General features: G+C 42.3%; 1 protein-coding gene across 4 annotated transcripts in view; it reads left to right on the top strand.

Moving 5' to 3' along the window:
* PRKAG2 (protein kinase AMP-activated non-catalytic subunit gamma 2) overlaps positions 1 to 16,810 on the top strand; it is a 207,962-nt gene that overhangs the window by 151,769 nt on the left and 39,383 nt on the right. For 3 of the 4 annotated variants that reach the window (XM_027727847.2, XM_039380758.1, XM_027727848.2), the window contains exon 5: positions 7,472 to 7,553. In XM_027727847.2, coding sequence (XP_027583648.1) covers positions 7,472 to 7,553 — 82 coding nt within the window. Of the gene's footprint in view, positions 1 to 7,167; positions 7,237 to 7,471; positions 7,554 to 16,810 lie in introns of those variants that run through there. The other variant, XM_027727851.2, reaches the window with a different exon arrangement.

The raw sequence follows: 16,810 nt of genomic DNA, 5'->3' as shown, positions 1-16,810 counted from the left end.
TATAAAACGGGTTCTTTGTTTCTGGTGTCATATTAAAGGAAGTTTTGTAAATCTATCCCGTGTCTGAATTAAGTCAGGAACAAAACTCACTGGGATTAAACTGCAAGTTCATTTCCATACAGAAATATTTAGGAAGGGCTTGCCACTAAAAATGTGAAATCACTCTGCACATTCAGTCCATGTTATCTTCAGGGTAAGCAGATTTCAACACTCAGTATTGCAGTGAGGATTTAGTAGAAATGCAAGTTGTCCATTTCATCATCTTTCCCAGTGCTGAATGCAGTCCTATATTTCTTTTTTTTTTAGGATTTGGCTAAATTTTCTTGTTGTTCCATTTATGTTATCCTTTTAACCTACTACAGATCCCCAACTGTGACTGCTTATCACTAATAATTAACTCTGTACAATAATTAATATTATAGCTGCTGCTATATGGGAAGATACCTGCAATAGGAGACTAGTTACTAGCTGTAAAATATAAAAGCAATATACAGTTGTTCTGTATTCCACGCTAAAAGACTCCTGCTCAGGACCACTGGGCGAGTCATATCCTGATGATGTTGGGATGAAGTTAAAAAAATCCTTTCAAGGCAGAGTTCTTACATGATGGCAGTTTTAGAAATAAGTTTAGAATAGACACAGTTGTTCCCTCACTTTCATACCTGCTGCAGGACAGTTGTGTCCCTAATTCACTGAGGGCCTCACAGACTAGGGACAGAGCACCCAGCTGACATTGGGGAACACACAATGCCAATACAGAGTGTGTTGTCAGTGCCTGGTGTTGTTATGGGAGTTGGTTACTGTGTTCTAAACAAATTGCAATGTCTGAGCTGTAACCACCTTCATTTACACTTGGTACTCACTGACATGATTAGAGCATTTAATATTTCAAAAGCCTTTTAAGACTAAAGTAATTTTTATTGCATTCTTTCTGGGTACAGGAAGAAAAAACTTCAGCCAAAAAAAAAAAAATAAAAAAAATCCAGCATTTTGTATGAGGCATCCCCTTCCTTACTGGTTGGTTTGGTGCTGGAACAGAGGTTCCTTAGAATAGATGGCAGAAACTACAACTCCTGCTCAGTTGCTCTGATGACTCTGAGCTTTTGGAGGTAAGGAGGACTCTGTATCAGACCAGGCCTGGAGCTCTACACTGGGCCTGACCATGTTCTCGAAGCACCCAGCACACTCAGGGACTGCCACCCCATGCAGCCTTTTCACCTCGCAGGTGGCATTTCTAAATCCCGAAGGGATCCAAGATGGGATTCTGACCTCAGCCTCCCTCGTTCCAGTTTTCTCAGCTGTTGTAAACCACTGGTATCAGTTACCACACTCTAGCAAAAAACAAATAGGAGTTTAATTTACAGATTAAGCAGGAGATGGAACCTTTTTTCTTTTTTTGCTGATAACTTGTCTTTATCTACTTCACAAACCAGACTAGATTAAGCCAAAATTAAGCAGGAGGTGTTTTAAATTAATTTTGCACAAACAAATTGCAACAGGATAAACATAGCTATGACATACATTTGGAAAAATTATAAGTTGTTCTTTGACAGCTCATCAGGAGAAGAGTTGTGAACTACTTCAGCTGTATATAACTGTAATTGTAGTAAGGAGCACTAGCAAATGGTGGGAAAATTACCATTTGTAGTTTACTCTTGCATTCAAAATGGCTTTGCCCTGATTTGCATTTAGATGGGAATTCCTTCTGTTGCTCTTCAATCCATTAGGTTTTATAAGGTAAGTAGCTTTTTTTTTTCCCCTCTGAAGTACTGGGAAGGGCATTCAGTTTTACTGCCGAGCCATGAGCTGTGCAGGTGGCACCTCAGCATATCCATATCAAGCCATCAAGAAAGAAAAAGCCTTGAATTTACCTGGAAATGCCTATTTCTAAATAAAGCACAGGTAACATTTTTGTTGCAATGCTTGAATAAGTCTGTTCCACACAGACTTGTGACTTGCAGCAGCATTTCTTTTTTTAGATTGTTCTTTCTATTCCTACCCAGTCACCAAAGAGTAATATGTAATCTTTATTATTACTCAAACAATATTTGCTTTAGAATTTTTCTAACACAGAATTAAGGCTACTTGTTTGTGGGGAGGGAGGAAAAGCAAATTTACATTTGTATTAGATTGTTGGTAAACTGGCTTTTGTACAAAAGATACATATAAAGAATTCTCATTGAATTATCATACTAAGACTAAATATATTTTTCTAAAGATTGGACAAAAATAGAAACAAAAGAAAATAAGTCTAGAAGGGACATTAAAAATTCATTTGCCCCCATGGCACAATCAACTATATGGAAATAATAACCAACAATTTTTTTGGTTTAACCTGTTGCTATAAACCTCCTCTGATGGAGATTTTACAGTTTTTTCAGTAAAATGTGCTGGTGCTTCACTGTTGGTACAGTCAGAAAGTTCTCCCAAAGTCCAACCTAAAAATTCCTTGCTAAAGGTTAAGTAGATAACTTCCCATAATCAGTGGACCCAGAAGATAATCACTTTCCTTCTTGCAAAAACACATTATACTTGGAGACTGTTACGGTATTTTTCTTCAGTCTTCTGTTCCATGGTTTTTTTTCTTCCTTTCTAGATGAAGAAACTGCAAAGTTTTCACGATCTTTACAGGTTTTCTAGACTCCGAGATCATTGTCGTTCCTCTTTTTGGACTCTCTTGGTTCATTCTTGAGTTTAATGCCTAAAATTGAATGCAGGATCCCAGCTGGCATCTAACCAGAGAATATGTAGAACAGATTCTCCACGTCTTACCTATAACACATTTGTAGACAGTGTGATTTTTTTTTTTTATTTTCAAGAAACTGACACTGCAGTCTGACTTTCAGTTTTACTCTCAGGTCTTTTTCTTGCATGACTGCTGCAAGTCCCATTTTATTTTTGCATTTGATTATTGTGTAACATGTTCTATTTACCCGTATCAAAGTGCATCCTGTTTTTCAAAGCACTGCAGCAATTCCCAAGATTATTTGAAGTTCTAAGGCTGTCCCTATAAAAGCAGCTTCTCTTGCCATTGAGTCATTTTCAGTCATTTGAAAATGTGGTCGGGTTATTCATTACTTCTTTATCGAGTCATCAGTGGAAACACTGAACGATACTGGACAGAACACAGAACTTCTGTGGAACTCTCTCTTAAACTCTTCCAGTCAGATAAAGAAGCCTCACTACCTTCCTGGTGAATATTGTTGTGACCTTTAGCAGTCGTTCCTGGCTTGCTCGTGTGCCTGTCATGCAAGAAAGTGCCAAAAGTCCATTAATTTGCGCTGCATCTGCTCACCACGGGACTTCCAGCCTCTTACTAAGGAGACTTGAGAGTGGCTTGGCATTGGTTATACATGCTGGATGTTAGAGATGATCCTTCTTTCCTCTGTCTGCTTGAAATGGGTGTGGTTGCTCTCTTACACATGTTGGAATCAAACTTGCACCAAGGGGTGTAAAGTCTCTTGGCTCGCTGCCCCCACCTTTCCCGCACAGTGAACCTGAGCAGGTGGAGGCGCAGTGCTCTGGTCAGTCCAGAATCATTTTATCCAATCTAAAATGGGCCGTGTGAAGGATGTCCCAGAAATATTTGTTTCTCCACTGGCTGCAGAAGCAGCAGCCCAGGGGAACTTGTTCAACATGAAAAGCTGCAGAGTAGCTCTGAGTCAAAGCGTTTTGATACAGGTGATCTGATGGCTGCCAGGGATAGATCCCTACCCTAGTGGGTGCATTCCTGCTAACTCAGGGAGGCAAGATGGCAGGAAACTATGTAAAAACAATCTTCTGCTGATGTTAGTTGCTGTTCACATCCCTGAACTGTTCCTATCATTTAAATTTACCATGCTCTTATGAAAACAATGGGATTCCTTCAATAGGACATAGGACTAAAAGGACTCCTAGATTATCAGAAAAAGGAAACCTAGATTATCAGATAGGTTTTAACATATTCATTATAAGTGAATATATAATTTACAGGACTGATTTTACTTCTACAGAGTATTAGTCACTCCTCACTCCCTTTGCACTAGGAAGATAAAGAAAACAGCCAGAGACAAAGTAAGGAGTTACCTATTAAAATTTATGTTCTAGCTTCTAGAAGTCCTAAAACTCCTTTTGTTTACATCCACCTTTTATGACTTTTGCTATTGTATCAACTGTGAGTTGTTTTACTTTGGCTCTACAAAGGTTGCTGCCACTGCTATATTAAGGTTGTGTTGGTCCATGGTTTTTGGCACAAATAATGCCCTTATAAAAACATAGAAAAGTAGAAATGTATTCAGGCAGCTTTTGTTTTGCACGTATCTCTCTTCTAAACTTTTCTCTATAGACTTTATTTTGCCTGGCAGTATTTAGCATGCAAAGTATGTTCTGTCTTGTTGCAGTGGGTATCTCGAACAGTTGAAACTGGTTACCTGATAGCAAACTTTTAAAGCATAATTTGGTCAAATTCCTTGGTTATAGTTAAGAGAAACCTCCTGTGGCAGTAGAACAAACAGTCACCAAAAAAACCCATGTACTGAAATGTTACAATATATAATATCATCCTGGTGGAAATTATAAGTCCTTTGAAAGACAGATTTTTTTCCATATCTTTATCCAGTAATCCTTCTGTAAAATGACAGGCAGAGTTTGCAGAGAGGTAATACTGTTAAATATCTTCCAATTTGTCTAATCCTGTTCACAATGGACAGGATGGTGTTTTGACTGTGATTTAAACTGACTTAAGAGTAGGTTGTTTCCAGAAGGTGTGGTCCCACTGTCACTCCTGCCCTGGGCACTCCACGTCCCAGTGCTGATACAACTGCACAGTGACCTGGATCAGGAACTGATCTGGATAAAACCCAATCTTTTCTTATTAGTCCCTTTGGTTTTCAGCTGCATCAGTTTCCTGTTCTGACTCACTGTGTTGCCTAGAAGCCAAAAGGAGCCAGAATGCAAAGCGAGGAGCAAAAGGAACGCCATGATCAGCAGCTTGTTCCAAAATTGGTTTAAACAAATTGTGAGACTGCAGGCAGATTGAAGGATGGGGTTTCAGTTTTTAGTTCTCCATTTCCTTTGGTTTTGTTTTTTTTTTTTTTTTTTTTGAGTAGTGTGGATGGTACAACATAGCTATAGAGTTTCCATTACAAATCTCTGTTATATATTAAACTACTGCCTTTTTATTATTTTGAGTATCTCATAGTACTCTTGGTCTGGGTGCAGACTCTGCCACTATAAAATCCTGATCTTGCAGTGGGCTCTGAGGTTCACAGTGCAGTGCAGCATGAAGTGGGCTTATCTGACTTCTACAGAACACATCTCGTGTTCTGTAGCAGGTGAAATGCAATGCACACCTTTCAAGACTCAGTGTCACTTCCAGCTACAAACAACCTAGGAGTTGTATTTCCTCATGGCTAGTGCTTACTAGATGATTATGGGGAGTAAATAAAAACAAAGAAACAAAATCATGGCAGCTATTTCCAGTCCATCATGTCACCTTTTCTTCTCTTCCTTTGATGAGGAAAAGATGTTCAAAAATCTTATCACTATCAAGATAAATGATAAGGAAGATAAATTATTTAGAGCTTTTAAAGCTAGCTCCCAGAGACAATTAAAAGCTTCCAAAGCATTTTAAATAGTAGGTTGAAAATATAATAAGTTAATATGAGCTGTTTTGGTATCTTGTGTGACTCGTCAGGTAGAGCATTTACTAAAATCTTAGAAGTCTTTTAAAAATACACTCAGGAAGGAAATATTGTAGGATTTTCTTTTCAAAGGATCTTTACAGTAAAGAACTAGATATTGTTAACTTTTCCATATATCCTTAAAAGTTTCCCTAGAATTAGGTGGTTTGGGAAAACAAAGCTGTCACCAGCACTTAGTTTCCTTGCTTGAAACTTCACTGGACTTGAAAGATGAGACAGATTTCTGTTTTCCCATAATTTTTGGCTCTCTCCTCCCATCGTAGCTTTAATTCTAATTATCTTTCATACTTTCCTACATTATTTGCACATTACTGTGCTATCCTAGATCTTATCACCCTTCCCTCCTTGAAGGACTCGCTGAACTTTTGAAGCTTGAGCTTCCCCTTGGGACCAATAGATTTCATATGTTCCCTAATGACTCCTTTGGCTCCTCTGGAGCACCATCCATGTGTGTCTGCCCACAGGATCTGTTGCCATTGCCAAAGAAATAATCTGTTTTCCCCTTCTGCAGCATCTGTGTCTGAACTGCACTGGTCCTGCTGAGCTCCCTAAGCTGTCAGCGGGGGTCTATTCATTAGAGTTAAGGAAGCCCAGCTAAAGCTTTACCACACCTCCCTGTCTAAATAAATGAAAATGGTCAACCTATTGCGAATATTTCCTTATTTCCATCGGTTCTGCTATAGCCTGGCTTACAGGGTGCAGTAAATCCCGTCTTTGGTAGGCTGAAGCCTCCCGTGGTGTTAACTCCGTCCTACAGACACTGGGACCAGGGCGGCTTTGGGCGCCGCTTACACGGGAGACGCCGACATTCGGGATAATCTTGAATCTTAACTTAATCTGGAAATTTTTTAAAATGGAAACGAGCGCGCCTGTGCCCAGACCGGGTACCCCGGCATGGCGGGTACCTCAAGGATAGGGGATACCTCGGGATAGGGGGTACAGCGAGATGACGGGTACCCCAGGATAGGGGCATACCCCGGGATAGGGGGCACCTGGGATGGCGGATACCCCGGGATAAAGGGCACCCCGGGATAAAGGGCACCCCGGGATGGCGGCCCGGCGCACTGCGGGAGCTCCCGTCACACACGGGGGAAACCCCTTCCACACCCCCGTGTCCCCCCCGCGGGCAGTGGAACCGTCCGCTTCCCCGCCGCTGCCTCGCAGGTGAACGCGCGGGACCGTACCAACCGCGGCTGGCGGGGGGAGAGCAGGGCTTCCCCGGCTCCGCCTCCCCTCGCCCCTCTCTAGCCCAGGGCAGCCCGGCGAACCGCCGAGCCTGGAGAACGGGCAGCGAGCGGCGGCCGCGCCGGCAGAGCTCTCAGGGCACTAAACCTGCCCCTGCTACCCCTCCCTTTCCCGCGCGGAAGTGGTATCTCCCATCCCCTCCCGCCGCCGACCAACGGGCTCGACTGCAGCAAAACGGGACGTACCAATCGCTCCGCCGGGGGGAGGGGGGGGCGCGGCGCGGCGAGGCGTGGCGGGAAGCGCCGTCCTGCGAAACGGGAGCTCGGGGAGCCGCTCCCGCCGAGCGGGGAGGAGGCGGCGCCCGCAGGAGGCACGGCCGGGGCGGCCCGGGGGGAGCCACGCCGGGGGTTGATGGGCTGGGGGAGGGCGAGCCCCGGGTCCTCCCCCCTGGGTTCCTCCCCCCGCGCCGGGTGCGAGCGGCAGCGTGTGCGGAGGCCGAGGGGCAGCCGCCGCCGTCCCGCCTTCCCTCCCCGCCCGGTGCCGCCGCGGGGCCGGTGAGTCCGCGCCTGGATGCTCATCCCCTTCTCCTCTCTTCCCTCCCGCAGGCGGCGGCAGCGGCTCCGGCTCCCTCGCAGCTCCCGGCCGCCTCCGAAGGGATGCTGGAGAAACTAGAGCTCGAAGATGAAGGTAAAAATCCAGGGAAGCGGGGGGCGGGGGCGGCGCGGGCGACGGGCCGGGGACACCCCCGCTGCCGGCGGGGTCTGGGCAGCGGGAAGGGAGCGGGGCATCCCCTCGGCGGGATCGGGGATGCGCCGTGCCCGGGCCGTGCCCTTCCCGGCCCCGCATCCACCCGATCCCGCTGCGGAGCTTTTGTCCCGGCTGTGCCCGCTGCCCTTCCCGGCGCCTGGATCCGCAGTTCCACCAGCCAGGGGTTCCCTGCTCCGGGGGGAACCAGCCTTCCTCCTCCTCCTCCCCTGGAAACACTCGTTCTCCTCGAATACGTCCGCGATACCAAATATAGGCTTTGGGAGCAGTGATGGAAAGCTCTTTCGGCTAAAGCTTCTTCTCCTTATGGCAGCGCGTACATCTGTTCGGAGCGGCAGCTGTAAACTCGATTTTCCTTATGTGGCCGCTCTCTCTGGTTGTTCTTCGCTGCAGCTCTGACAGAGCGTGCTCTGCTCCATAGGGAAACTCCTGCAAGTTCTTCCCCTCTTGCAAGCACTAAACCGTGCTGTGGATGTGGGTTTGTTTTTTTTGTTGTTTTGTGTTTTTTGTTTTTGTTTTTGTTTTTTTTTCCCTCGAACTTGCACAAAGCAGTCGCTTTACCTCTGAAAGATCCGTGCTGAATGTCTTGAGCTTTCATTTTCAGAAGGGATTAGCTCGGGTGGATGCAAATGTGGACGAACGGCTAATCTCCGTGCTCAGCGTCGTGGAGTGGCTGAGACTTCATGGGATGTGGTTTTTTTCGGTAGTTGGTAGCTGCTATTGTGAGATGTAGGACAAATATTTAAGGAAAACTTTGAAAATAGCAGGCTGAGTCATTCTGTGAGGAGAAATATCTAAAGCCGGTATGCTAATAAGGCAGCTTCTTGGTTACGAGCATGCTGCCTGCAGTTGTGGGACTGGTCTGGAAAAGTAACACCTTTTATTTTAATCTTTCTGTGTGTGAGGAAAGGAAGCTCTTAACAATCGCATTCTTTGAGCTTTTTTTTTTTTTTTTTTAGCAGCCCAGACAGAGTTTGAATTGCAATGAAATGCTTGTGCCTTTGTGCAGCTTGAACATGCTTAAATATGAATATTTGGTGCAGTGGATCTGTAGCTAGCTTGTAGGTTTTTTTTCCCTCACACTGTTTAACTTTTTAGTCAGTCATTCATGTTATGCTTATGGAGAGTTAGAAGGTTACCAATTTACATATTTATTTTTACGTGAGGCTTGCTGTTGCAAGATACAAGTTCCTAAAACCTGCTGAATCACTAATAGTTAAGCCATTTTAGAAGTTACTTTAAACATCTTACAAATTTAGATATCTGAAAAGGATGTCTAGCCTAAAACAAAACAAAGTAACAAACCTTCAGTTTTTGAAACACCTTTGCACTTTTAAGGGTGTAACATGGTATGATTTGGAGACGCTTGATTAGGCTGAAGATCTGTGTGTCTTCTAAAACCCTGCAGTAAAATAATACAAATTCTTCAGAAACTTTGATAGGTTTTGTTTTGTGGTTTTTTTTTTCTTGATTTTCAAGCTTCTATTTCACTTTGTCTCCCAATTCATTTATCTTTAAAGCTGAGGCTTTGTCTGTGGGTGCTCACGCTGGGTGGGTGAGAGAAGTTCAGGGACCTGTCAAAAGATAATGTATAATAGCAAACCTTTGGCCAGTTTAAAGTAGTATGTGCGTTTTGAAAGGAAGCAGTCACCTTATTACCCTTTCAGACTTAATGGAAACCTAGTTTTAGGCCTAATTTTAAAGCCAAGTGGAAAGGAAGTAAAGTGCTGTGTTCAGAACTTAAAGTGTGAAATTGAGAGTGTTGAGAGTCAGACCAAAACTTACTGCTCAGAATTCCTCTGTCTGAAGAGACCCAGAGGAGTAGAATCACAGGAGACTGAGATGCGGGTGGAAATGCGGCAGCTTAGTTGCAGTACCTGTTTTATGACCTAAATTTTTGCACTGGTTGCTGTCGTTGTGTTTGTGCTAATATTGGGGGTGGGGGAGTAAAGTGACATCTGGTGGTGTTCACTTTGTTGTTGGATGGCAAGTGGTGAGCGCTCAGAAGTCAAGAAATCTTGGTAAGGTTTCATTAAGTAGCTGTAGCCAAACAGCAACTGATGATCTTTTGTCAAACTTAAAAGTCTCTCTGCTGTGAGAGTTAAATGGGAAATTTGAAACTCATTTTGACTTTTCTGACTGCCTCTACTTTGGAGTATTTGCAAGCTTTCCAGTTCTGTATCCATCAACAGTTGCTAACTATCTTGCGTATCAAATTATGCTCCAGTTTTGTTGAAACAGGGAGCTTAATAAAAGGAGCTGAAAAATGAGGCTCAATGTGTGCACTGAATGCCATCCAGTGTGTGAAATGGATTTTTTTTTCACTCTCCTCAAAGGTTACTCAAATGAGAATGTGAAAGCACAGAAGGCATTCATTTAATTTGGATTCTAATTAAGAGAGTGGCGTTGAAAAAATGATACTAGAAAGATTTATGTTCTAAGTAGTAGCATAATGAAATATGCAGAGTTTGGCCTGGTGATGTGACTTCTAAATAAAATGGTGCTGTAAGCTGAAGGGCAATTTTATTTTCCATTATATACAAAGAATACACATAAACTATTCTGTGTGTAATTAGCATGGACAGTGTTAGGTAGGGTGCTGTTGTTGCAGAAAGAAGTGCTGCTCATCTTTTTTGTTTAAAACATCTTTACTTCATATATCTGCCTGGACTCTCTAGGATCAGCGTAACATATTGGTGAGTCACTAGTCTATCCAGGACTGGCTTAATAGTACTGCTGTGGTGATGTGTAAGGCTAAATCTTGGTGAGATGGTGTTAAACATCACCAGTGCACTGCAGCTGAAATAGGGCAGGCTGTAGGCTCATTTCTGCACATATGGAGTCCACAGAAGGACTGGGTAGGCCAGGAATATTTGTTTTCCTTAGGACTCCCTAAAGGACCTTTTTCCAAGCAGCAATCAGACCAGAAAAGTAAAAACTCACAAGTGTCCAGAGTCCCTTTTTATCTGAAGGATGCTCAGCTTAAAAATAAACAGAAAACTTGGAGTAAAATATTCTAAACTCATCCTGCTCAGTGTTCCTTGGATGGGAATGACCTACCTGTGTTTCCTCAAAAAGTACGAAAGCTGCTTGTTGATGGGTGTGGAGTTTCTCATTGTAGCCTGAAATATGGTGCTGAGAGACCTCTCATGAACCTAATAAAAGATCAAAAACTGGCTATCTTTGTACATGTTGTGGGTTTCCTTGTCCAGCTTTGGTGTTTGTGTAGTCATGTTTCTATATTAAGGTTGTTCCTGCTTCTGATCAATGTCAGGAGTGGTTCTGGGTTTTCTTTAATGGCTGATATGATGAGCTTGGAAAAGAACAAGGAGAAATTATTCTGAAGATCTAACATGAAAAAAGGCTTTAGTTAACAATTTATGCTTAGAAGCTTTAATGGGTTAAGCTGGGGTTCATGAGTGGTTGTGTTCCATCAGCTACCTGTGCTGTGAGAGGAAAAACCAGATTAGAGTAGCAAATGAGTAGCAAACACATCCCTGTCAGTTGTATTGATTGCATTGGTGTAGTTTTAGCACGTTAATTTGTTGCAGTGTTGTTTGTCATCCATGTTAAACTTTTCCTTTTGCTCACTATGGATAATAAATAGTATCTGCTGAAAGCAGAATTAACTGCTTTTCTGTAGCTTTTCTGTAGCATCTGCCTATCTCTTTTTGGGGTGTTTTCCGCAGACAGAGTGAGGTTTATTGCAGGGCTGTGCTGTATCTGCGTTCAATTCCTAGACTGGAAAAAGAGAGTTCTGCAAAGTGTGTGCAGCAATTGTAGCATCAGCATCATGGGGTTGATGTGCTCACTCCTGAATGCTCTGCTTCTCTGGATTGTTGCACAAAGCAGCATTTAGACATTTGATAAACAGTTTGCATTAGAGTGGAATCCCTCCTAGTAATGCTCTGGCCTTCATCTCACTCTTCCTGTATCATCCATCTCTTCTGTTCCGTGCTCGTTTCTGGCTGTCTCCTGAAATAGACTTTCACCAGTAAAATTACTTTCAGTAATTGCATCTACTCTTAACTGATGTTGTGTCTGAGGTGGTCATCCTTTCCCTGCCCTGCAGGACTTTTTTGCTATTTCTTGTTAAAAGTAATTTCTTCTTGAGTTCTTCCTGTCTACCATCCTCCTGCTGTCTACTGAATATCTGAATCAAGGTATGAAAACAGATGTCTGTCACTTTTGGGCCAAAAATAGTTAAAAGAAGTTTGTAATAAAAGTGCATGTTAGAATGCAGGCTGGATTTAGTTTCATTCTTAAGACTGGGGGATCAAGTGCTGGGGTTAGGAGGCAGTAAAGTTAAGCCATTCTTTTACAGCTGTAATTCATTTCTAGTAAACATTCATTATGGGATTGTTAAAGCTGATGCTCTCTGGCACACAGAAATGGCATTTTGCCCACAAGATGTGCTTTGAGATACCAGGGGACATGGTGACAGTGATAGGGGATGTTCTACATGAACTTTTCCACAACTGATTAGAATCCTGAGTGAACATGGCAACAAAACGTTACGGAGATTATAATGATAATTGGAATTAATAGATTTCATATGGCCTTAGAGTTCGAAATTGTTTTCTCTTCCATCTTTAGAGTTGCTTTGTGGTGTGATATGAGGCACATTAGCAGATTCTAATAAAATCTCATTTCTAGTGCTTTTTGTCCTGTCTGTCTGACCTGAAGAGATACTGAACACTTGCTTCTAAAGCTGTGGACAACCACTTATTCCACCAAATTTACGCAGCTTATATTTTTCCATCATTTTGCAACAAAGAACGTCAACAGGACAATGGATTTTCCTGTGATGTGCTTTCCAGAGTTGTTAAAGAATATCATATCTGGAGTATTCAAATGTTCAGCTTTATTAGTTTATGCAAGAAATCACGATCAAGTGCCCACTGTCCTAGGGAAGCTTGTCCTTTCTCTGCCAATGTACTATATAGTAACATCATAGGTGAGGGGTTTTTTCCTCTGGGAAACTTCCGTCTTCAAAATTTAAAGATGAAAATTATGTATTGAATGATAGTTAATTAAGAGGATAAAACTTTATTGAGCAGTGCAAGAGAAGCTATTGGAAGTTTTGTTGTCTTTGATGAAGACCGTTCCTACAATCACACACAAGTCTTTATCTTGTGCAAGTATTGCATGTGGATCATGTCAGCCCAGAGCTCAGTGTCTCCAAACAGTCCAAACTATTTTTCTATTCCTACATGACATACAACTGTCTTATTCTTAATATGATTTTTAGCCTTACAGTGAGGGAAGTCCTACTCTGTCTTGACTTGGAAATAACCACTTTAGCAGCAAAAACTTTGAGTTTTCCTTAGCAAACAAAACTTTTTGAGCCTCACTAGTCTGGGAAGTGATGTTTTAGTAGAGCAAAAGATACACAGGACATGCTCCAAAACTCCTTGCTTCCTGTCATGGAGGATGCAAGAGGTTCTTGATGAAAATGCTTTCATAAAATTTTTATGTGGTCAAAACATGTATTTTCCCTAACTTGTTTTTGGAAACAGTGAAACCATTCTGGCTGAGACTTCCTAGAAAATGCTTACCATGGCAGGGGTTCCATGTAATGGCTTTGGCAAAGCTGCAAGGAACTGAAAACAGTTTTGCAAGAAGTGTTGGGGCTGATTGTGTCCAGGTAGTGTTGCATTTGCATGATTTGCAAACATGATTTTTCTCAGTGAAAGGCATTGTTGGCCTGCAGCTATCCATGAGGAATATTGGGACAATCTGGTGTTCTCCTGCCCTCGAGTGACATTACTGCTTCAGGAGTGTACATACATGTTGGTCACTGGTAGCCAAGTAGTAATTTAAGTCACCTTCACCAGCCACTCTTGCTAGTACTGTCACTTCCATCTGCATCAGGTGAGGGACAATGTCACCTCTGCTGATAACTTCCCTGCAGAACTTCCACGACCCAGAAGCTGTTTGGTTTGATAGTGGCCTGTCATGGTTGGTGAACAACTGCTTGATATGAGGTTAAAGGCTTTGGCCAACATCATCTCCATTTGCTGATTTAGAGGTATTGAGTTTACAGTGTCATGTGGGTGAGCAAAGGTAGACCTGGAAGGTGTGACAATATCAGTGTTGCCTTGTGGGTGATTACAAGATGCTGTTACTTGTCTGTGACTGCTTTGCTGAGCGGTCCAGGATGGAGTAGGGTGACTACAGAGTCTTTTTCCTAAGAAACTTCCTAGGGGGTGGCCTCCAATGTTCTATCCAGTGCCCTGCACATGTAGGCAGGATGGTATAGATGAAGCAGTATAACTGTCCTGGTGGTTTGATACCCTCTGCTGTTAAATTTGGCTGTCGTGATCAGGTCAGCGTTCTTAGAAAGCGCAGTGCCTTGGGGCATGGCTGGGTGCTAAAGGGAGGTGACTTGGGTTACACTGTAAGGCCAGTGTGACAAGAATGACAGCACAATATTTGCGTCAGTTGGCTCAATCTAACTGTTGCTAAACAATCCTGAGAAATGTTGCAGCTTATTAATCATCTGCAACAGATGTGACTGCCCTGTGAGATAGGCCTCTATGTGTAATGTGTTTTTGATAACTTGAGGGTGGATGACCACAGGATTTGGAGCCTGAAGTCATGTCACTAACATCAGCACAGCTTTTTTGTTAGGAGCTTGCTCTTTGGGTAGCACTTAAACTGTCTGCAGTTTACTTTATTGATTTGAATATTTTTGACTTCCAGAAGGTACAACTGTTCTAGCATTGGATGGGCTTAGGGGGGAAGTAGATTAAGTCTGAAACATCCTAAGAAATTTGGCATTTCCAACATAAGTAGAGGAGCTGATGGCATTGTTTTTCATAAGTTATTGCACCTTGAAGCAAAATGTTCCTCTCCATAGTGAGACTGTTTGCCTTCGGATGCACGTTGTGGTGTGGCTTTTCCACGAGTAAAGAAGCCTGACAAAAGGAAAATCTGGCAGTTCAGGGGAAAATCCTTCTGTGGAAGAAGTGCACTAATGGCTGGGATTAACACAAAGCAGTTTAATACAAGCATAACTGTGTTAGAGGAAAGTTGAACTTGACTTGTAGGCATCCAGCTTGGCACCCAGATGGAGCTTTGGAAAGCTTAAATAACCCTGTCCTTCTAAGAGGAAACCACATCTAAGAGGTTTTTGAATGTGATGTAGATACCTTCAAGGTAGCTGTCTATCTGAATACTATTTGAATAAATCTAACTTGGTTCTAGGTTCTTTCCTCCTCTGCTGAATTTTTTATGGATTTTACTGTTTTATGTGAACCAGTTGGGTGAATTTGCCAATTTTGACTGTGACAGAAGTTAAATTTTGTCTGAAAGCAGTTTTCCTGTGCTGTAGACCCGTGATTGTATTTGTGATGTGATTTTGCTTTTGTCCTTTTTTTAGGGTGTTTTTTAAGGAGTTTGTTTGTGGATTTTTTGACAATATTATTTTGGTTTTCTCTGTGTATTGTGGTGGAGTATTTAGTTCTGACACTGGGCATTTTAAGAAACAGAATCAAAAAGGCTTTTTTTTCTACCATTCCCCTACACTATGGTAGTCTTTTCTGCTGCTTGGTTTGAATTTCTACTGATGTAAAGACAGAGAGGAAGATGTCTGAGGTGCTGGAGAACGGAGCAAACTGAGATGGACATGGAAAAAGGCCATTCATGAGGAAACCTTAAGGCTTTGCTCATTTAGCTCAGTAAAAGGAAAGCTAAGAAGGGGTGTGATAACACTGTATGAATGAAAATTTCCTGTAAGGGATGGGAAGTGGGTAAACACTAAGGAGGAAAATTAACTGAAGGAACATCATTGGCACAAGAATAAATGGGTATAAACTCTTCCTATATAAGCTTTGTGGCAGTATTCTAACTTCCAGCATAGTTACTGCAGGAGTGAGTTGCTTCTTCACTGCTTTGAATCCCGTCAGGGTGGAGCGGGATCACTCGGTGAAAGGGCTTGTGTGGTTGCCTTTGATAGGAGTCTCTGAATGCCACAGTGCAAAAGGTGAATGCTTTGCTCTACACCAGTGGCTTGTATCTCTCCTGCCACAGTCTTGCTTGAATTCCCTGGTAATTTTGAGTCAGTCCGTTAAAACCCAAAAAAACCTCCAGCAGTACTCTGTGTGGACATCATATGAGTTCAGAGGGAAATCAGCTTTGGGTAGAGTTGCAGGTTATCTGTGATACAGAGAACCTCTATACTAGGTTCCAGAAAACTGTGTCCAAATATATTGCATTGAATTTGTGTTGGATCCCACCTACTTAAGCCAGGAAGCTGTTAGTTCTTTTTCTGTGTAGCTTCAAGCTACGCCTGCTATTAGGTAAATCTCTTAAGTGGTGTATTAAAACAGAACAATTCATAGCCTATTAAAGTGTGCACACAGATTCATAGATTCTAATAAGAAATACCAATAATGGCTGTTTAGAAAGTGGGAAGGAGAAGAAATGTGCAAGGGGAGACTAGGGAGAAATGAAAATGTAAATACTGAATTATTAAAGGCTTCAAGTTAAGATGTTGGAAGTAGTCATTCAGGATTTGAGACCAACAATTTATTACACTTCACAAAACTGTTTCTCCAGCAAACATAGTCCAAAGTCCTTAAGACTTAAGCCTAAAAAATTATTTCTTAAAGCATTATATAAATAGTACTTTGAGTCTAGTTTTCAGGGAAGATTGCCTAAAGATTAGATACTTGCCCTGTTCAGTAAGGGTATGGCTGTGGTTTATGAAGATGCTGTGTGCTCATTTTGAAAATGCTTGTCTTGTGATTAATGCTTTGGTTAAGCTTCATGTTTAGGTTTGATCTTAAACTAATTCCTGAAAGACTTAAATGACTGTTTCTTTTCTACACCGTGTGCAAACTGTGTATGTGGCAGGACTTGTTTTAAAGATACAGCAGAAGTTCAAATTGTTTAGCACTCTTCCATCAGAGGTTCTAAGGATTATTCTCTCAGTAATCACATCCCTTAAACTTCCCTTGAATTCAGCTCTGCACTGAGTGGTTACTGATGTTAATATTCAGAGGTTTAATATCATTTTAATTTCTTGGGTTCCATGGCTGCCTCTCACAATCCTGAAGAGCAGGCCCACATTCCAGACAGGCGGCATCTTGATTTAGATCTTTCTTTGGGATGCTTAGGGAAAAGTCATAGTGCCTGTTGTCAAGGGAAGATCTTGAATATGTTTTAGAAAATTC

This window comes from Pipra filicauda, unplaced genomic scaffold, assembly GCF_003945595.2.
Source record: "Pipra filicauda isolate LSUMZ 115617 unplaced genomic scaffold, ASM394559v2 scaffold1_size10287979_pilon, whole genome shotgun sequence".
NCBI lineage: Eukaryota > Metazoa > Chordata > Aves > Passeriformes > Pipridae > Pipra > Pipra filicauda.
The sequence above is the reverse complement of the archived record's forward strand: the minus strand, read 5'-3'. Positions and strand labels throughout refer to the sequence as shown.